The 22,581-nt window shown below is 38.4% G+C and overlaps 1 protein-coding gene and 4 long non-coding RNA genes across 5 annotated transcripts; 2 read left to right on the forward strand and 3 right to left on the reverse strand.

Annotated features, from left to right (window-relative positions):
* Positions 1 to 1,527: 1,527 nt before the first annotated feature.
* LOC126869335 (uncharacterized) lies at positions 1,528 to 2,802 on the reverse strand. Its single transcript, XR_007690895.1, has 3 exons — positions 2,407 to 2,802; positions 2,262 to 2,333; positions 1,528 to 2,183 (listed from the first exon to the last, which is right to left on the reverse strand). It is a non-coding gene; the product is annotated as an uncharacterized LOC126869335 (long non-coding RNA).
* Positions 2,803 to 4,917: 2,115 nt separating this feature from the next.
* LOC126869340 (uncharacterized) lies at positions 4,918 to 6,310 on the forward strand. Its single transcript, XR_007690900.1, has 2 exons — positions 4,918 to 6,044; positions 6,082 to 6,310. It is a non-coding gene; the product is annotated as an uncharacterized LOC126869340 (long non-coding RNA).
* A 139-nt stretch (positions 6,311 to 6,449) lies between these two features.
* On the forward strand, positions 6,450 to 7,722 carry LOC126869334 (uncharacterized). The gene is made up of 3 exons (XR_007690894.1): positions 6,450 to 6,843; positions 6,917 to 6,988; positions 7,067 to 7,722. It is a non-coding gene; the product is annotated as an uncharacterized LOC126869334 (long non-coding RNA).
* An 8,406-nt stretch (positions 7,723 to 16,128) lies between these two features.
* On the reverse strand, positions 16,129 to 17,986 carry LOC126869539 (uncharacterized). The gene is made up of 2 exons (XM_050626190.1): positions 16,439 to 17,986; positions 16,129 to 16,224 (listed from the first exon to the last, which is right to left on the reverse strand). Exons 1-2 carry the CDS (start codon positions 17,984 to 17,986, stop codon positions 16,129 to 16,131), a joined length of 1,644 nt encoding a protein of 547 aa, XP_050482147.1.
* Positions 17,987 to 18,829: 843 nt separating this feature from the next.
* LOC126869337 (uncharacterized) lies at positions 18,830 to 20,317 on the reverse strand. The gene is made up of 2 exons (XR_007690897.1): positions 19,912 to 20,317; positions 18,830 to 19,719 (listed from the first exon to the last, which is right to left on the reverse strand). It is a non-coding gene; the product is annotated as an uncharacterized LOC126869337 (long non-coding RNA).
* Positions 20,318 to 22,581: the final 2,264 nt, after the last annotated feature.

The following is a 22,581-nucleotide window of genomic DNA, read 5'->3' on the forward strand; positions in this document are numbered from 1 at the left end:
ATATAAGTATATACAAAGTTAAAAACTAATACATACAATATTGTATTATTAAAGAAATAAAAGTTACATTGTCAGAAACATATATATATGTGTGCGCATTCTATTAAACAGATACATATTTGAAACTAGCCTACGTTCCGGTAAAGAATTATAAAGTAAGAACTACATTACGAAACATGCATGTCTATATATATATATATATATATATATTATATTCTAAACTAAACTACTATTAATGTACGCTCGAATCGACAATCTAAGATACAGGCTACGCTCCGGTAAAGAGTTATAAAATAAGAACTACGCTACGAAACATGCATGTCTCTATACAAACATATAAAAATCTATATTCTAAACTACTGCTAATCTATGTGCATTCTACAATCTAAAATACATACTTAAAACTAGCCTACATGCCGGTAGAGCATTATAATATAAGAATTACATTACGAAACATGCATGTCTCTATACAAACTTATAAAAATCTATATTCTAAACTACTACTAATCTATGTGCATTCTACAATCTAAAATACATACTTAAAACTAGCCTAGATGCCGGTAGAGCATTATAATATAAGAATTACATTATGAAACATGCATGTCTCTATATAAACATATAAATAATTTATTTTTCTAAACTAAAACTACTATTAATAATCTACAAAAGAAATAGAACACACAACGCAACACTTGGGACTAAGCGACAACCTGTCGATAACCCAAACGCTCAAAATAATTAACATCGCAACGACCTGAGTAATTGCATACAGAAATTCTATCATCAAACACAAATATGTAAACACACACTAAACGCACAATAATCTAGAAACAAAATCTTCAATACTATGTTGTCACACTACAAGATATATATGTATATATGAAATCAAATGATTGACACATAACCTCAAATACACAACACTATATCACTAAAGAATCTGAATGAAAATCACTTTGCCAGAAATATATACATATATACGCGTGCGTGTGTGTGTTCTATCTTATTAAAAGAAATTAATATAAAATAAATAATTAACATTTCATTTCGTATGAACACTATATGGGCAAGAGAGATATGCATATAAATACGTATATATATATATATAATATATATATATAATATATATATATATATATATATGTATGTGTGAGTGCATATGTTTTATATTATCGAATACTCTATGAAATAAACTACTCGAAACAATAAATAATGCAATCAAAGAATTACAAAACATTAGCTATACTGAAGTGACACACAACATAAACATATATATATATACGTATATTCACACGAGTTATACTATTGTCACTTTAAAATAATATTAATAAATAAATGTTCTAATTGCGGTAGAATAAGGAAAAACGAGCGACAGACGAAAATTACTTCGATATCAATCAAAACTAAAGACCCGTCACTAAAAACTTTACTGATGACATTTATGAGCGGCCATGTTGGATTTACACGCGTCATGGCGACAGGAATATTAGGGATTAATGGAAGTCAGGCGCGAGAAACAAATCATGAAAACACATTGTTAACACTTTTCTTTAATAAATTTTATGGGCAACTACAAATGTAAAAATATATATATATATTTAAATAAAAGGGGGGAAATATAAAATTAAAAAAATTAACAAATGTAAAATAGATAACCTAACACTATCAGACTAAAAAATATATATATATATATATATATATATACACATATTGAACACAAAATTAATAATAATAAGGAACATCAAAACAGCGAACCAACAAAATTGAGGCAGCTACAATAAATCAAAATCGAAGCAAGGAGCTCCGGGATAAAGTTCGCTGAACTCACACATACACCAATAGCGCACAACAGGGGAAATTCCCTTTCTCCCAGAAGCATGGTGACGAAGATGCGCCTCCAAAACCTCTTCGGGAATTTCATTCGCAAAACGAACTTTCACGCAACGCTCGGTATCGACGATTTCAACCAGAGGGGGTTCCCTCTCCAATATGACGGTCTCCGCATCAAAGAAATTCTCGTCGAAAGTAACTAAATCGTCAAAACCCAATTTCGACACAGCCTCGGCACCAATGTAAAACAGTTCCTCCAAACTCCCCGACACTCGTGGTCCATCACAAGGCCGCATGCGCTTGATGGGTTCCCCCGAGTCGCCCATGGGCTCTTCGGAATCCCTCTTTCGCTTGGGCTGGAAACAACACGGTATATTTTAAATAAAACGAAACAGGACGAACCAAACGAACTAAAAATAAGACTAAATACGTACCAGGGAAGTCTGGAAAGGAACCTCTGATAGAAACGACTCAGCAAACATGGTTCGAACGTCGATCACCGAAGCCTAAGGAAATAGCAAAAAAGGGAAAACAATCAAAATCACAAAACAATCTTAATATGCAAACATCCAAACTTACGCAAAACAATTCGAAGGAGGAGGTCTTTGTTATGGGAGAGCAGCGGAGTTGCGCGTGTTGCCCGAGCAAACTTTAAAATAATAATGATGCTGCAGCCACCAGCCCTTCCACGCGCCGAAGAAACACCGGTAATTCCCACGGTACAGCACGTGGAAGTTTCTCGCGAAACGGACTAGATCAGCGTGGAATGCCTCAAATCTCCTAGACGCTAGCTCAGCGGAAACACAGGACTGATAAAAAACTAAGTCGAAATATGGAATTTACATTTTGTCACGTACGATTCTAAGAAGCCCAAACTGCAACATCCCGATTCCCACGGAAGCGTACCCCCAGCGGACCACCACCCCGTGGGGGATGGCATTATAAATAAGCGATGCAACATAGCGCGGATTCATTATTATTTCGTGCATTATTCGTTCATTAGTTTGCGATCGTTTGTTACTACGGCTCATTATTCTTTGCGTCTAGAAATTTGTATAAGTATTTTGCGTTTCGGGGTCTTTAGTTTTTCGATAAAGAAAAGAGAGTCGCGATTAAATAAAGTAAAATTTTAAGTCTTCATTACGATATCAATTCAGTTAGCAAGTCACTCAATTTGTATCGAAATAGTTTAATAAAGTAAAGGTTGATAGAAAACTATATTCGAGATTAAATAATAAACCCAACAACCTTCGACGATCACCGGGACAGCTGGAGTGATGGCACCCGATAGCACCTTTTCCTCAAGGTAAGCAAATTAAATTTAAAAAACTTTCTTCTTCTCTGGCAATCTCGTTGTCCTCGAGAATTGAATCAAAACCTCCTATCATCGATTTCATTTACGGTTTTTAAGATAGAAACATTGCTTAAATTTTAAGCAAAGGAGTTGTCCGTTGTGTCGGCTTGTGCGAACGGTGTTTTCAGCTACTGAAACACCCACTGATCTTCGCATTCCTCCTCCCATTGTTGGTAAAATATTACCCATCTTTGGGCAAGGCTTGCGAAATCACACAAGTCCCGCTCAGAAAGGACTAATAAATATATCGTCGGGGTCAATTGAAAATCAAGAACGATACCGATATTGCTATTAACCGATATTCTTGCCATTCTTGCATGCGATTATAAGAAAGATATAACAAAACAATCCCCCCCTTCGGGAAATTAACCAAAAGATCGTTCGCTGTGTCGGCTCGTGCAAACGGTGTTTTCAATTATCGAGAACACCCATCGATCTTCGCCTTCCTCCTCCCACTGTTGGTAAATTATTACCCGTCTTTGGGCAAGGCTGGCGAAATCACACGAGTCCCACACAGAGAGGATCGTTAGAATTATCCTCGATAGCTAAACTCAAAAGGCAAGAAAATCGTGGCGACAGAATCCATCGGGGTAAATGAATTGAGTTTCGGTCTTAACAGCGAAATTAAAAGAGAAGAGGAAGTCAAACGAAAAAATAAATTTATATAAAACAACAACCAATCTCACATTCCTATCTAATCCAGCAACGCTAAAATATATATATCTAGCTAATCAAATATATATATAATAACCTAACCCATTTCACATTCAAGTAAAAATCCGTTCGACGAGGAAAAATATTTATTGTACCCAGCTTTAATCCTCTCCCGCGCTAGTATCCCTGCGCATAGCAGGTTAGCCGAAAAGTGAAATTCGTTTACCAGTTGCATTAAGCGTCAGTTAACGCTACCCATTAAACGCAAAAGAAAATAATAAAAAATAAAATATTTTGAAATAGTCTTTGGACTATTTCTGGTGGCAGCAACTACCGCATTAATTAATAACCTAAATCGGAATTAAATACACAATAATATCATTTTAATTTATTTCCTTTCCGATTAAATTCAAAACTCAAACTCAACTATAAAAAAAAATTTTTTTCAGTAAAATTCAACCTTAGATTTGATCGATTTAAACAAACAGATTGATACGTAACACTCGCAAATCGCGAAGATTTCGTAAATTTTGACGAAAAATAGCCGTCATTTCCTTCCCGTTGGAGATATTTCGACGTTTAAGCACTCGTTGAACTCCATTTCACAGTGCTAATGCAATGCACAACCATTTAAGCGTCGAAACAATCAAAATATCTCGCAAATCGCGAAGATTTCGTAAATTTTGACGAAAAATAGCCGTCATTTCCTTCCCGTTGGAGATATTTCGACGTTTAAGCACTCGTCGAACTCCATTTCACAGTGCTAATGCAATGCACAACCGTTTAAGCGTCGAAACAATCAAAATATCTCTCAAATAGCGATTTTGACGAAAAATAGCCGTCATTTCCTTCCCGTTGGAGATATTTCGACGTTTAAGCACTCGTTGAACTCCATTTCACAGTGCTAATGCAATGCACAACCATTTAAGCGTCGAAACAATCAAAATATCTCGCAAATCGCGAAGATTTCGTAAATTTTGACGAAAAATAGCCGTCATTTCCTTCCCGTTGGATATATTTCGACGTTTAAGCACTCGTTGAACTCCATTTCACAGTGCTAATGCAATGCACAACCATTGTTACGTATCAATTTGTTTGTTTAAATCGATCAAATCTAAGGTTGAATTTTACTGAAAAAAATTTTTTTTTATAGTTGAGTTTGAGTTTTGAATTTAATCGGAAAGGAAATAAATTAAAATGATATTATTGTGTATTTAATTCCGATTTAGGTTATTAATTAATGCGGTAGTTGCTGCCACCAGAAATAGTCCAAAGACTATTTCAAAATATTTTATTTTTTATTATTTTCTTTTGCGTTTAATGGGTAGCGTTAACTGACGCTTAATGCAACTGGTAAACGAATTTCACTTTTCGGCTAACCTGCTATGCGCAGGGATACTAGCGCGGGAGAGGATTAAAGCTGGGTACAATAAATATTTTTCCTCGTCGAACGGATTTTTACTTGAATGTGAAATGGGTTAGGTTATTATATATATATTTGATTAGCTAGATATATATATTTTAGCGTTGCTGGATTAGATAGGAATGTGAGATTGGTTGTTGTTTTATATAAATTTATTTTTTCGTTTGACTTCCTCTTCTCTTTTAATTTCGCTGTTAAGACCGAAACTCAATTCATTTACCCCGATGGATTCTGTCGCCACGATTTTCTTGCCTTTTGAGTTTAGCTATCGAGGATAATTCTAACGATCCTCTCTGTGTGGGACTCGTGTGATTTCGCCAGCCTTGCCCAAAGACGGGTAATAATTTACCAACAGTGGGAGGAGGAAGGCGAAGATCGATGGGTGTTCTCGATAATTGAAAACACCGTTTGCACGAGCCGACACAGCGAACGATCTTTTGGTTAATTTCCCGAAGGGGGGGATTGTTTTGTTATATCTTTCTTATAATCGCATGCAAGAATGGCAAGAATATCGGTTAATAGCAATATCGGTATCGTTCTTGATTTTCAATTGACCCCGACGATATATTTATTAGTCCTTTCTGAGCGGGACTTGTGTGATTTCGCAAGCCTTGCCCAAAGATGGGTAATATTTTACCAACAATGGGAGGAGGAATGCGAAGATCAGTGGGTGTTTCAGTAGCTGAAAACACCGTTCGCACAAGCCGACACAACGGACAACTCCTTTGCTTAAAATTTAAGCAATGTTTCTATCTTAAAAACCGTAAATGAAATCGATGATAGGAGGTTTTGATTCAATTCTCGAGGACAACGAGATTGCCAGAGAAGAAGAAAGTTTTTTAAATTTAATTTGCTTACCTTGAGGAAAAGGTGCTATCGGGTGCCATCACTCCAGCTGTCCCGGTGATCGTCGAAGGTTGTTGGGTTTATTATTTAATCTCGAATATAGTTTTCTATCAACCTTTACTTTATTAAACTATTTCGATACAAATTGAGTGACTTGCTAACTGAATTGATATCGTAATGAAGACTTAAAATTTTACTTTATTTAATCGCGACTCTCTTTTCTTTATCGAAAAACTAAAGACCCCGAAACGCAAAATACTTATACAAATTTCTAGACGCAAAGAATAATGAGCCGTAGTAACAAACGATCGCAAACTAATGAACGAATAATGCACGAAATAATAATGAATCCGCGCTATGTTGCATCGCTTATTTATAATGCCATCCCCCACGGGGTGGTGGTCCGCTGGGGGTACGCTTCCGTGGGAATCGGGATGTTGCAGTTTGGGCTTCTTAGAATCGTACGTGACAAAATGTAAATTCCATATTTCGACTTAGTTTTTTATCAGTCCTGTGTTTCCGCTGAGCTAGCGTCTAGGAGATTTGAGGCATTCCACGCTGATCTAGTCCGTTTCGCGAGAAACTTCCACGTGCTGTACCGTGGGAATTACCGGTGTTTCTTCGGCGCGTGGAAGGGCTGGTGGCTGCAGCATCATTATTATTTTAAAGTTTGCTCGGGCAACACGCGCAACTCCGCTGCTCTCCCATAACAAAGACCTCCTCCTTCGAATTGTTTTGCGTAAGTTTGGATGTTTGCATATTAAGATTGTTTTGTGATTTTGATTGTTTTCCCTTTTTTGCTATTTCCTTAGGCTTCGGTGATCGACGTTCGAACCATGTTTGCTGAGTCGTTTCTATCAGAGGTTCCTTTCCAGACTTCCCTGGTACGTATTTAGTCTTATTTTTAGTTCGTTTGGTTCGTCCTGTTTCGTTTTATTTAAAATATACCGTGTTGTTTCCAGCCCAAGCGAAAGAGGGATTCCGAAGAGCCCATGGGCGACTCGGGGGAACCCATCAAGCGCATGCGGCCTTGTGATGGACCACGAGTGTCGGGGAGTTTGGAGGAACTGTTTTACATTGGTGCCGAGGCTGTGTCGAAATTGGGTTTTGACGATTTAGTTACTTTCGACGAGAATTTCTTTGATGCGGAGACCGTCATATTGGAGAGGGAACCCCCTCTGGTTGAAATCGTCGATACCGAGCGTTGCGTGAAAGTTCGTTTTGCGAATGAAATTCCCGAAGAGGTTTTGGAGGCGCATCTTCGTCACCATGCTTCTGGGAGAAAGGGAATTTCCCCTGTTGTGCGCTATTGGTGTATGTGTGAGTTCAGCGAACTTTATCCCGGAGCTCCTTGCTTCGATTTTGATTTATTGTAGCTGCCTCAATTTTGTTGGTTCGCTGTTTTGATGTTCCTTATTATTATTAATTTTGTGTTCAATATGTGTATATATATATATATATATATATATTTTTTAGTCTGATAGTGTTAGGTTATCTATTTTACATTTGTTAATTTTTTTAATTTTATATTTCCCCCCTTTTATTTAAATATATATATATATATTTTTACATTTGTAGTTGCCCATAAAATTTATTAAAGAAAAGTGTTAACAATGTGTTTTCATGATTTGTTTCTCGCGCCTGACTTCCATTAATCCCTAATATTCCTGTCGCCATGACGCGTGTAAATCCAACATGGCCGCTCATAAATGTCATCAGTAAAGTTTTTAGTGACGGGTCTTTAGTTTTGTTTGATATCGAAGTAATTTTCGTCTGTCGCTCGTTTTTCCTTATTCTACCGCAATTAGAACATTTATTTATTAATATTATTTTAAAGTGACAATAGTATAACTCGTGTGAATATACGTATATATATATATATGTTTATGTTGTGTGTCACTTCAGTATAGCTAATGTTTTGTAATTCTTTGATTGCATTATTTATTGTTTCGAGTAGTTTATTTCATAGAGTATTCGATAATATAAAACATATGCACTCACACACATATATATATATATATATATATATATATATATATATATATATATATATATATATATATATATATATATATATTATATATGTCGGAGATGAAAGGAAAGCCGAAGCCTTTCCTTGGAAATTTTGGGAACATCCTCTAGTACCTTAGCCTAGATTTTATTATAGTTGTAATTGCTTAAGATTTGTAATAAGCGAGATTGGGTTCGAGGTGACAATCGGTCGCTGAACGTAGCCACGGTCACGGGATGGATGTTTTATCTAACGGAGGTCTGGAGTGGTTGTATGTGTTTTCCGAGAAATGTGGTTGTGGCGGCATGCGGCCTCGAGAGCGGGCCGAGCCACGTGTGATGTTGCCTCGGAGGTGCCGATGCAATGGTACATACATTGTATTAGTAATCAAAACTCCAGGCAGAAACTGCCTAGCAACGGCGTTTGGAACTTTCTCGATGCTTCCAACGAGTGTGCCTAGCAACGGCGTTTGGAACCTTCTCGATGCTTCCAAACGGGTATAGAAAACAAAATGCAATCGTACAGGGAGAAAAATCTCCACGAGGCTGGCATTCTTGCGACTGCCTTGGAGAGTGATACATCGAGCATTTTCGACGATCGCATTTGCGTCTAAGTTAGTTTCGCTTAGTAAGGAGTTATCCCGGTGACCGTGGATTCGTTTGAACTCAAACATTGCTAATAGTATTATTTAATTTAATTATTCGTAGATCGTATTATTCATTAGGCTTAGTGTTTGTTAGACTTATTATTAGTCGTACTTATTATTTGTTAAGCTTAGTGATAGACCTGTATATACGTGTAAATAAAATCTCGGCTTTGTGAAACGATGGCTAGTCCACATGAAGAGTCGTCGCGCGCCCAAAATTCGAATCGTGACCCTACATCAGAAGTGGGATCAGAACCGTTTAAAGTGCTACAAGAGCAAATGGTCCTTATGCGCGAGTTAATTCAGACGCTAGCGCACAAACCGGAGGAGCAAAGACCGAGTACGGAATCTAAGGATGTAACGTTACCACGTTTTGACCCCGAAGGTGCGGGCGCCGATCCATCCGCGTGGTGCTCTCATGCTGATTTGATTTTGAAAGACCACCCGATGCAAGATAGTGCGTTACTTTCCGCTCTAAATCGCGCCCTAAGGGGTCCTGCTGCGCATTGGCTTTCACAAATGGTGCGCGGTGGAAAGCTTACCTGGCCAACGTTTAAGGAACAATTTCTTTCGCGTTTTGGTGGCAGAGAGACAGCCGCTTCGGCGTTAATAAGGATATCCAGAGAACGACCGTCGGAGACTGAATCCCCGGGAGCGTACGGTAGTCGCCTCCGCTCCATGCTGCAGATGAAGTTGCAAGATCTAACGATGCCCGAAGTGATCAATGCCTTCGCCCTTTATATACTGAGTTCACAAGATCGACGCTTTCGGCGACTAACGCTCGCGAATAATATCAGGACGGAGGACCAATTTCATGATGAAATGAGGATTCTCCCTTACAACGATCAGCCGACATTTTCGCCAAGAAATTCACTAACGGAACCTGAAGCTAAACGAAGCAGGCTATCAGTTCCTCGGATTAAGTGCTACCGCTGTGGTGCTCTCGGACATAGGAGAACGGAGTGTCGCCTGCAAATACAAACGGGGAAGGAGCAGGATATACGAAACCCGAAGGAAAAACGACCAGCCGCATCGTCGAAGGTGACCTGCTTCAAATGCCACGAGGAGGGACATATCGCGCCTAATTGCCCATCATCGCGGAAAAGAAACTACGATTCCATTGACGAACGCCGGATCGACTCCTGTGTAGTGGAAGCTCCGGCTGGTAGATTAAGCCATCTGGGTGAGTCGTATCCATTTTACTTTGATTCTGGGGCCGAGTGTTCGTTAATCAAAGAGTCCCTAGCCTCGAAATTTTCGGGTAAGAGAATAACCGATGTGGTAGTGATGCGGGGGATCGGGAATACTTGTATTAAGAGTACACTTCAGATTTTGTCCACTGTTTGTATTAACGGTCTTACATTGGAGATAGTTTTTCATGTCCTTGCCGACGATTACCTAAAATACGACATCATGATTGGTCGCGAGATTTTGAGCCAGGGATTCGACGTAAATATCACGCAAAATAGCCTCGTTATTTGTAAAACAAAGGTCGTTAACGCTTGTGGTAAAGTCGCGGAAGATGCGGTCAACATTAACGAGGTTGACACTGATGTGATCGGTAGCGACAAAGATCGATTAATCTCTGTTCTCGAAAAATTTAAAGAATCATTCATTACGGGTTTCCCGCGTACTCGCGTCAGTACGGGTCAGTTGGAAATACGGCTAATTGATCCCAACGTCACCGTGCAGAGAAGCCCTTACAGGCTTAGCGAGGAAGAGCGAAGAATAGTACGCGAGAGAATAGACGAATTAATGAAAGCACAAATCGTAAAACCTAGTAATTCGCCGTTCGCGAGCCCTATGATACTCGTGAAGAAGAAGGACGGCTCAGACAGATTGTGTGTAGACTTTCGAGCGCTGAATAAAAATACGGTCGCGGATCGGTATCCCTTACCCCTTATTGCTGACCAAATCGCGAGATTGCAGAGTGCGAGATACTTCATTAGCCTGGACATGGCTAGCGGATTTCATCAGATTCCCATTCATCCTAACTCGACGGAATATACTGCGTTCGTTACCCCCGACGGTCAATACGAATACGTGACGATGCCGTGTGGGTTGAAAAATGCACCAGCCGTTTTCCAGAGAGCCATTTTGAAGGCCTTAGGCGACCTCGCTTATTCGTATGTCGTTGTTTATTTGGACGACGTTCTAATAATCGCCGACTCAATAGATCAAGCTCTAGAAAGGTTGCACACTGTACTAAACACTCTCGTAAACGCCGGATTTTCTTTCAATTTCGCTAAATGTTCTTTTCTGAAAACGTCGGTACTTTATTTGGGATATGTAATTCGTAACGGAGAAGTTCGTCCAAACCCGGGAAAAATACAAGCTTTGAATTCTTTACCTGCACCGTCGACCGTCACACAGCTTAGGCAGTTTATAGGTTTGGCCTCTTACTTCCGAAAATTTATTCCTAAATTTTCACAAGTGATGAAACCCTTGTACGCACTCACTTCTAGTAACAAGCACGTAACTTGGACGGACAGGCACGAAAAGATAAGACAACAGATAATTTCCGTTCTGACCGACGCGCCGGTGTTAATGATATTTGATCCCAATCGTCCCATAGAGCTACATACCGACGCTAGTTCGGAGGGGTATGGAGCTATTTTAATGCACAAAGTCGAAAAGGAAAACAGAGTCATCGAATATTATAGTAAAAGGACCAGTCCAGCGGAATCTAGGTATCATTCGTACGAACTGGAGACACTAGCAGTAGTAAGCGCCGTCAAGCATTTCCGACACTACTTACATGGACGGAAATTCTTAGTAGTTACCGACTGTAATTCTTTGAAAGCCTCCAGCAACAAAGTAAACTTAAACGACCGGGTTTATAGGTGGTGGGCTTATTTGCAAACATTCGATTTTGACATCATGTATCGAGAGGGTAAACGAATGGCCCACGTAGATTTCTTTTCGCGAAACCCCGTAGACTTGAATCGCCGTATGATAGACAAGGTCGCAGAGAAAGAGATTAATCTGGCCGAGATCTCCGAGGATTGGCTATTAGCGGAACAACGTCGCGATCCGCAAATCTCCGAAATCGTTAATAATTTGCAGAACGAAGAGCTCGCGGAAGATATCGCGAATACCTACGAACTGCGATCCGGTACACTTTACCGTAAAATACAACGAAAGGGCAGAACCCTTTGCTTACCCATTGTTCCGAGAGGTTTTAGATGGTCCGTCATCAACCATGTGCATCAGTCAATTATGCACTTAGGATGGGATAAAACGCTCGAGAAGCTCTATGAGTATTATTGGTTCGAGGGAATGGCGAAGTACGTTCGCAAATTTGTCGAGAACTGCCATGCTTGTAGAGTTTCGAAGGCTAGTTCAGGTAAAATACAGGCTGAACTGCATCCTATACCTAAGACCGGCATACCGTGGCATACGGTGCACATGGACATAACGGGCAAGCTGAGTGGCAAGAATGACTCGAAAGAGTATGTCGTCGTCTTGATCGATGCCTTTACGAAATTCGTGCACTTACATCACACACGCAAATTGGATTCGCTTAGCGTTATCAAGGCACTTAAGTCCGCCGTGTTTTTGTTCGGTAGTCCCTGTCGGGTAATAGCAGATCAGGGTAGATGTTTCACGGGCCGGGAATTTCAAGAATTCTGTGCAAGCAAACAAATCAAAGTTCATTTGATCGCGACCGGTGCAAGTAGGGCCAATGGCCAAGTAGAACGTGTTATGAGCACGTTAAAAAATATGTTCACAACGGTAGAAACGACCGAGCGTTCATGGCAAGACGCGATCGGGGAGATGCAATTGGCTTTGAATTGCACCATCAACCGCGTAACCAAATCGAGTCCTTTAGAGTTATTGATTGGTAGAGCAGCAAGACCGTATGACTTATTACTACCTGATAACATCGAGGAAAAAGAAATAGATATCTCCAGTGTAAGACAACAGGCAATAAAAGAGATGGAAACTAGTGCTAGGTATGACAAAGAGAGATTCGATAAAACCAAAGCTAAAGTAGTTAGGTTTAATCCCGGTGATTTGGTACTACGCCAAAATGAAGAAAGGAACCAGACAAAACTGGATCCAAAATTCAGGGGTCCGTTTGTAATATCGGAGGTCCTGGAAGGAGACCGATATACCTTGAAAACACTGGATGGGAAAAGGTCATACAAGTACAGTCATGACAGGTTAAGGAAAATGCCGGATAGTTGCATTCCTGCGGAGTTGGATGTCTGTTGTGATGACGAGAACAGTGACCATGGCGATGTGAGTACCCCGATCCCAGAGGATCGTAGAATTATATGAGCCCAGGTGCGGCCATGGGATGGAGTTCAGTGCGGTCAGGCACTGGAAGTGACGATGTCACGAAGCTGGGAGCCGGTTTAGTACCGACAGCGACGATGTCACGAAGCTGGGAGCCGGTTTAGTACCGACAGCGAAAATGTCACGAAGCTGGGAGCCGGTTTAGTACCGACAGCGAAAATGTCACGAAGCTGGGAGCCGGTTTAGTACCGACAGCGACAATGTCACGAGGTTAGAGCTGGTCTAGTACCGACAGCGACAATGTCACGGATTTGGAGCTGGTCTAGTACCGACAGCGACGATGTCACGAGGCTGGAGGCGGTCTAGTACCGGCAGTGACAATGTCACGAGGCTGGAGGCGGTCTAGTGTTGACAGCGATCGTGTTACGAAGCTGGTTATGTAACGAACTTTGAGAGTATGTGCGATTCGAAGGATGAGACCCATTTGGGTGTGAAATCGAGAATGGTCCGTCATGTCATTACGACCCGACTGAAAGCACGCAGAATGCAACTGGCACTTTGAATGCTAATCACAATGATACTAATCCTGTTTCCTTTTGTTTTGTTGACGAAGGTACACCCGAGGACGTGTGATAGTCAGGATGGCCGTGTCGGAGATGAAAGGAAAGCCGAAGCCTTTCCTTGGAAATTTTGGGAACATCCTCTAGTACCTTAGCCTAGATTTTATTATAGTTGTAATTGCTTAAGATTTGTAATAAGCGAGATTGGGTTCGAGGTGACAATCGGTCGCTGAACGTAGCCACGGTCACGGGATGGATGTTTTATCTAACGGAGGTCTGGAGTGGTTGTATGTGTTTTCCGAGAAATGTGGTTGTGGCGGCATGCGGCCTCGAGAGCGGGCCGAGCCACGTGTGATGTTGCCTCGGAGGTGCCGATGCAATGGTACATACATTGTATTAGTAATCAAAACTCCAGGCAGAAACTGCCTAGCAACGGCGTTTGGAACTTTCTCGATGCTTCCAACGAGTGTGCCTAGCAACGGCGTTTGGAACCTTCTCGATGCTTCCAAACGGGTATAGAAAACAAAATGCAATCGTACAGGGAGAAAAATCTCCACGAGGCTGGCATTCTTGCGACTGCCTTGGAGAGTGATACATCGAGCATTTTCGACGATCGCATTTGCGTCTAAGTTAGTTTCGCTTAGTAAGGAGTTATCCCGGTGACCGTGGATTCGTTTGAACTCAAACATTGCTAATAGTATTATTTAATTTAATTATTCGTAGATCGTATTATTCATTAGGCTTAGTGTTTGTTAGACTTATTATTAGTCGTACTTATTATTTGTTAAGCTTAGTGATAGACCTGTATATACGTGTAAATAAAATCTCGGCTTTGTGAAACGATGGCTAGTCCACATGAAGAGTCGTCGCGCGCCCAAAATTCGAATCGTGACCCGACATATATATATATATATATATATATATATATATATATATATATATATACGTATTTATATGCATATCTCTCTTGCCCATATAGTGTTCATACGAAATGAAATGTTAATTATTTATTTTATATTAATTTCTTTTAATAAGATAGAACACACACACGCACGCGTATATATGTATATATTTCTGGCAAAGTGATTTTCATTCAGATTCTTTAGTGATATAGTGTTGTGTATTTGAGGTTATGTGTCAATCATTTGATTTCATATATACATATATATCTTGTAGTGTGACAACATAGTATTGAAGATTTTGTTTCTAGATTATTGTGCGTTTAGTGTGTGTTTACATATTTGTGTTTGATGATAGAATTTCTGTATGCAATTACTCAGGTCGTTGCGATGTTAATTATTTTGAGCGTTTGGGTTATCGACAGGTTGTCGCTTAGTCCCAAGTGTTGCGTTGTGTGTTCTATTTCTTTTGTAGATTATTAATAGTAGTTTTAGTTTAGAAAAATAAATTATTTATATGTTTATATAGAGACATGCATGTTTCATAATGTAATTCTTATATTATAATGCTCTACCGGCATCTAGGCTAGTTTTAAGTATGTATTTTAGATTGTAGAATGCACATAGATTAGTAGTAGTTTAGAATATAGATTTTTATAAGTTTGTATAGAGACATGCATGTTTCGTAATGTAATTCTTATATTATAATGCTCTACCGGCATGTAGGCTAGTTTTAAGTATGTATTTTAGATTGTAGAATGCACATAGATTAGCAGTAGTTTAGAATATAGATTTTTATATGTTTGTATAGAGACATGCATGTTTCGTAGCGTAGTTCTTATTTTATAACTCTTTACCGGAGCGTAGCCTGTATCTTAGATTGTCGATTCGAGCGTACATTAATAGTAGTTTAGTTTAGAATATAATATATATATATATATATATATATAGACATGCATGTTTCGTAATGTAGTTCTTACTTTATAATTCTTTACCGGAACGTAGGCTAGTTTCAAATATGTATCTGTTTAATAGAATGCGCACACATATATATATGTTTCTGACAATGTAACTTTTATTTCTTTAATAATACAATATTGTATGTATTAGTTTTTAACTTTGTATATACTTATATTTCATAAATTGATAATATTGTATTTATTGCATAGTATTATAAGCGCTAACTCTAATATATACTAATTATTACGTGCCTAGCATATATGTTTATACTTATATGTAACTCTTCAAGTTGATTGATTAAAATATATTTATATATATACTCGTATTTCTGGCGTTTTCAATTATTTCCCTTTCTGCAGTTATTCTTATTTCCTGATTTATTTATTTGGTTCGTAACTCGTTCAATCCGTCAGCTGGTTTTATTTATTTTATTTTATTTTATACTGATTGGATTTATTAGTCGCCCCTCACTTTGTTAATCCTTCCTTTAGTTTCGTGGCGCCGTGTGTTCGTTTGTGTATTCAAATCTTTATTCTCGCGTTTTGTATAGAATAGTTTTCTTGTTCTCGTTACGGCGCGTGCGGAGCGCGGGACGTGACACCCCCGCCCTTGGAGTTCAAATTTCCAAAGGAAATTTGACTGATGGTGTCTCTGAGTTCGCTCAAGGTGGATGTAGATGGCGTTGGTTGTTGAGTGACTACAGGTGTTATCGATATTCCTCTAGGTTGTGCCGTTTGATCATCGATATTTCGTTTTCCTTTGAGGTATAGTAGCAGGTGGGTAACTGAGCCGCATATTGCTCCTAATAGGGCTATTCCACATCCGTAAGTTTCACGTAACTGGTATCCGTGTATGACTATATCTATTATCGTCTTGATTAATTTAAATATTACAAGTATTCCAAATATTGCTGCACTGACAGTTCCAAATTCCATAAAACCATTCCATAAGCTTGATACGGTATTTTTTGCTATTGTCGTTAATGTGTTTTCGTCCATTATTCCCAGAATGTTTACTGTTCCAGGGACGATTGTTTTTCCTGTTGCTCCTCTGGCCAATGTGTTCAAAACTGCAGATTTTTCTGCCGGGAACATGACGTGGTCCCGAAGTGCGTCGAGGTCCTTTTGGGTGTATATTCCGCTCGTGGCCAACGACGATGGTGCTGAATATTGCCACGTTTGACGTACGTCCGGGCGGAGTTCCTGTGGTGCAATTGTTTCCATGGGTTTTGGTACGAATTTGTGACAGAGTCCGTCGATATTGTATAGTGTAGGTAGTACCGCGCTACATTCTCTGTGGTTTCCGTGTTGCGTTAGAATGTGTGTTTTTGGCGTTAAAAATGCGGTGCGATTCCCTTGCCAAACAGGTAGTTCCGAGTAGCATTCTGTTGTATGTCGTACCTTTACTTGTACCGGAATGCATTTGACTATGTGGACTGCTTCTCCTGCGATCAGGGCCATGTGTCCTGGAGTTTTGGTTATGGTATAGGCAAATTCATCGGGCAGTAAGATTACTAAGCTTAAAGCATTCTCTATTAGTTTCTTCTGCGTGGTACATCTTTGTGTCAATATATCATGGTACAATGTTGTCATTTGTCGTTTAATATGTTTCTCTATGTAAATGAATTTTGAGTTGACGTATGCGAATATGTCCAAGTTTTCGACTGCTGTCTTTCTTTCGGAGATGAACGTATTTCCTCTTGTTGTTTCTAATAGGAACAATTTGGGGTGTTCGGTGGATAGTAGGGTATATCCACACAGTGGCTGTTCTCCGGTTTTAGTCAGTGCAAATGTTACTTCCTGCGTTGTTAGTGCGTAAACTGATTGTGCTGATTCTCTGTTGGTTTTTATTTCCTGGATCCTTGTAGCAATTCCTTCATATAGTACATCGTACTGATCAAATTTGCATGGTGAGGGTGGTTGTGGTTGCCAATAAGTGTATCCGTCTTCAGCGTCTAGACAGTTTCCTTCGCTAAAGGTACATACTGTTCCTGATTTCAGTAGAATTCTGTTCGCCTCGATCCGTACTGGCACGACTGCTGATTTTAAACTTATCCTCACTGTTGCTTGTACGACGACCTTTTCCCAGCTCCCGTATGGGTCTACATACTGTGTTCCCTGGCAGCTGCCGTCGTCTGTTAGCTTGCCGGCTAGGACAAGCGACCTTGTTTCTGTTGCATTATCCTTTAGACCAACTATAAGGTTTTGTGGTCCGAGTGAAAACGTGCCGTCTTGGTGCATCCTTGCACATTGTTGGGCGGTTGTTTCATGGAGGTATTCGGCGAATCCGTTATGCACTGCCGACGTGTGAGAGTGCATGCCGCAGTAATATACAATTCGAGTTATTTGCACCTTGCATTGCCTTACGTTGGTAAATTCAAATTCTGAGAGTTGAAGTAATTGTATATAAATATCTTGGGTTTCAGTCAATGTAGGCTGTATGCTGCAATCCCCGATGGAGTTTAGAGAGATAGTGGTAACATTGAGGTGGTTGCCGTTGCAGTCATATCCTACCAGGCCGTATGTTATTTTGATGAGGGTGAGTATGATGACTAGGTGGTTCATCCTCCTATCAACAATTTATTAAATTGTTTCTTACTCTCGGGTTTATTAGAAATAAGAATAACCTTTTATTATTATTATTAATTTATATATATAAAAAGTTTATATTTATATATATATCTTTTTTTTTTTTTTTTTTTTTTTTTTTTTTTTTTTTTTTCTTTTTTTTTTTTTTTTTTCCCTCCCCTTTTTTTTCCTTTTTTATTACAATTATAGCTTGTCTTTGAATATATATATATGTGCGTGTAATGGTAAATATAACGACTTATTTTACGAGTCACTTGGATTATCAATAGATATTGCCTACTTTACAACATGCGTGTATATATATATTGGTAAACATTAAGTGAAAGTTATGTGCATAGTTATAAATGTCATTTGTTTACAGGTGGATAGCATCAGTGTTTTGTCTTGTGCGTAGCATACAAGTACTTCATAGTTCTACGGCGCGGATCACTGTTCCTTGAACTAAAAAGTTTCTTTCAAGGTGAGTTAGATTAGTGTAAATGATCATGCATTGGAGGCATGATATAGCGGGTTGTATGTCCGCTAGGTTTATATCACACATGCGACAGTATGATATTCGTGTTCTTGCAGGTACTCCGCATATGAAATGAGTGGGTGGGTCGTCACATAGGTCCTGGTCGTCTGGATCTAAGTTATCGAAACAGTCTTGACAAAGATGACCGTTATCTAAATGGTAGACAGAACGTATCAACCGAACACAGAGGCAAGACTGGACATCCTCCGTCGCTTCCAGATCGAATGCGGGTACAAGCCCGTCTGAGTCCTCTATGTTAGGGTTGATGAACTCGCCACCTGTTCTGTACATACATATGAGAACAGTTAATATATATATGTTTCATTCGGACTTGTTCCTTGTATGAATACTGTATCTCTGTATATAATATAATATATATATAATATGTTATGATTATGTTAGTTGTTATTTATTATATATATTTTCCTTAACTCTCTCCCCCTTTTTTTCTTGTTTTTTTTTATTAGTACCTAACATTGTTATTATGATGCTGTATTACATTGTATTGGCTATTATTTGTGATGAGGTGCGTATGTGTGGGGTGCGCGCGACGAATTTTTCAACATGGTCGCTTGCGTGTATCGTTGGTTTAATGTCAACAGTAGCGTGTTGTTGAAATAGCTAATTAATTGTTAATTACTATAATTTTTATGTAGTAGTGTTTCTGTAATATTGTTTTGTGTATTATGATATTGTGTGTGTCAATACCGTGTGTTACTTAAATGTGATAGCATGGATTGTGTTGTTACCGAATTTCAGTAGTCATTGTTTTGATTATACACGACTTGCATTTATATAAGTCTTGTTTAATTTAGTTAATGTTTTTTGCGTATTGTGTTACCAGATATTTTGTATAGCGTAACTTTATTCTTTTGCACCGAGTTCGGTCATGTTGTTAATATTTAGTTAGTCTATCTTGATTAATTTCTAACCTATTCCTGTGTTTATTAACCTTTCTTATTTTTCCTATTAATTTATTATTGCATGTACTTGCTATTTGCTATTATTTTGTGTATGATATGAGTTAGTTCCCTTATTAGTGATTAAAATCTACTTGTTAGATTAACATTGTCTGTAATTCTTCAGGTTCTACTCTTTCGATGCTGCATCACTTACCTAGAGCATTCCCACAACATCATCTGATTCTTTGATATGCCTTAAATACTTACTACGGTTGTCTTCAATCGTCTTATATCTGTGGCCATAAAGGTACTGTTTAGCTTATTTAATTTAATATGTGTATAATGCATTGTGTGTGCGACCGCTATTGTGCATTACAAAATCCGCTTCTACATGTTAGATATAATAATATAACAATACTACGTAGATTAATACATAATAAAATATCCTTTTACTTTCAATTAATCTATCTTAATTATTTTCTAACCACTTTCTACACTTATCAGCTACTTTATTTCTTCTTGTTAATCTGCAAAATTCATGCATGTACACTTCCTTGTATGGTGATTAGTTCACGAGGTAAGTTGCACTTTCACTGTTTTAGTTATTCGTTGAACTAGCACGTTTTACATTCAAACAGTAATTGGAGCACTCGTAATAAACTTCTTTTCTTTTCAGGTTTCCGCTATCTGTGTTGTTTGACGAACAGTGCCATGTTTCCACAGTATTGTTATAACATTTAGTACTGTTGCATTTTGCATTAAGGCAATTGAAGTTAATTGGTTCATTTATTTTTCAGCAGGTTGTTGTACATGGTGTTTCGCAAACAGAGATCCATAACCTATTTTGCACGTAAACCTTCTCGTGTGATGATTACTTGTTCACAAGGTAACTTTCACTTTCACTCTTTTAATTATTTATTGAATCAACACGTTGTATATTCAAACAATAATTGGAGTACACATAATAATTTGCTCTCTTTTTTTTTTCTTTTAGGTTTTCGCTATCTGTATTTTTCGACGAACAGTGTCACACCTCCTTTTGATTTATCCACAATATAGTTATAACATTTAGTAACCTTGTATTTTGCACTGAGACAATTGAAACTAATTTATTCACTTATTTTAGGTAGCTGTCATACATTATGTTCCACGAACAACGATCCATAACCTATACTTGCACGTACACTTTCTTGTATGTTGATCACTTGTTCACAAGGTAACTTTCACTTTCATTAGTTAATTATTCATTGAGTTAACACGTTTTATATTTAAACAATAATTGAAACACATATAATAATTTTCCTTTTTCCTTTTAGGTGTTCGATATCTGTATTATTCGACGAACAGCACTACAACATACACTACTGCACTACGTTGCCCACTGAAATCACTTTATTCATTGTTTATTTCGGTTATGCGCTAGTTTTACCTTGTTTAAGTGCACCGTTCGCGGAATCCCTTTTACTTCAATCTTGACGTTTTGGTTCTGCAAGATTTCTAGCACTTTGTATGGTACAGTATATTGATCGGAGAATTTTCCTTTACTGGGTTCTTTTAGTAAATATATCGAATCTCCTATTTTAAAATCTTGAGGGTTGATTCGTCGGTCGTAATATTCTTTTGATCTTAGTTTGGATTTTATCAAATTTTCTCTCGCCATTCGTTGTACGGTGTTAATTTTATCGAACAGATCTTCGAGATATTCTGCGTATGTTGGTTCCATGTTCTCTTCTATTATTACTTCACCAGTAGGTTCTCTGGCTAGATGTCCAAAAACTAATTCGTGTGGGGAGAATTTCGGTCCTTCGTGTACAGAGGTATTATAGGAAAACATAGCTAGTTCTACCCATTCGTCCCAATTTCTGGAATTTTTAATGTATAATTTGAGATATTCAATCAGTACGTGGTGAGATCTTTCAATTGAACCGTTACTTTGTGGATGATATGCCGTCGTGGTATATTGTTTGATGCGGAATCTCTTTGCTACTTTCTTCATTAGTGAGGATGTAAAGTTCGTTCCTTGATCAGTGAGAATAGCTCTCGGTGATCCGAAACGACAATCGCTTTACAAAAGCGTCCGCTATCTCGGCTGAAGAGATTCCTCCTAGTGGAATCCCGATTGAGTATTTTGTTAATAAATCTTGGATGGTTAATATATATTCATTTCCCTTTTGAGTTTTTGGTAATGGACCTACAATATCCATACTAATCTTATCGAATGCTTTACCTGGTGTGTCTGTAAGTACCATTGGTTGTTTTGCTTTTATTCTTGTGAGTTTCTTCAATTGACATTCCTTACATGTTCTTACGTAATCTTGAATTTCCTTTTTCATATTTTCCCAATAGTAGTGTTGTCGTATTCTTTGATAAGTTTTTGTTATTCCTTTGTGTCCTGCTACGCTTGATTCATGTTTTTCTCGTATTATGTTGTTCCGCGCTTCCACAGATGGGGTAATTACTTCCCCAGTGCAAATGGTGATGGTTAAGGTTTTTTCCATAAATATTTCCTTTAATTTTCTGATTGTATATCGCCAGGGTATTTCCTCCAAGTTTCCTTTGCTAATGCTGAACGAAGTTAACTGTTTTTCATTTACTGCGTCTAATAGAGATCTTAGCGAGTTTAATAAATTTTCTGGTGTTATTGGAATATTTCTATTTTCCTTTATCGGTAGGAATACAATGTATTTTCCAGAATCGTAATTCAATCTTGCTTTTTCTAACATTAAATCTTCATAACGAGGCAATTTTCCCGTTTCCTTCATTTCTAAGGCTCCTTTATCTATCGGATTGCCATGTATATCTATAAATACTACTTTATGGTCATTTACTCTCGCAATTGAGTCTCGGGTTTCTGAAATTTTTAGTTCCGCAATTATCGTAGGTCTCGTGTCCTTTTCTCGTTGTTGAATTAGTTCTGGAATTACAGTGGAGGTCTCTTTTTCGCTTGTTGTATCCGTGTCTTCTTTTTCTCGATTGGTTATTTCTCTATCTGTACTTACATCGATTTCTGCTAATGCTTGGTCTAAATATTTTATAGGGATTTCTTCTATTGTAAAATGTTTTCGGGTAAAACCCTTTCCTTGATTTTTAGAATCACTGGATTGAGGCAAGACGTGTGGTTTAGCTTCGAATATGGGAGAGTCTTCGGTTGACGT

This window comes from Bombus huntii, chromosome 9 (assembly GCF_024542735.1).
Source record: "Bombus huntii isolate Logan2020A chromosome 9, iyBomHunt1.1, whole genome shotgun sequence".
Lineage (NCBI taxonomy): Eukaryota > Metazoa > Arthropoda > Insecta > Hymenoptera > Apidae > Bombus > Bombus huntii.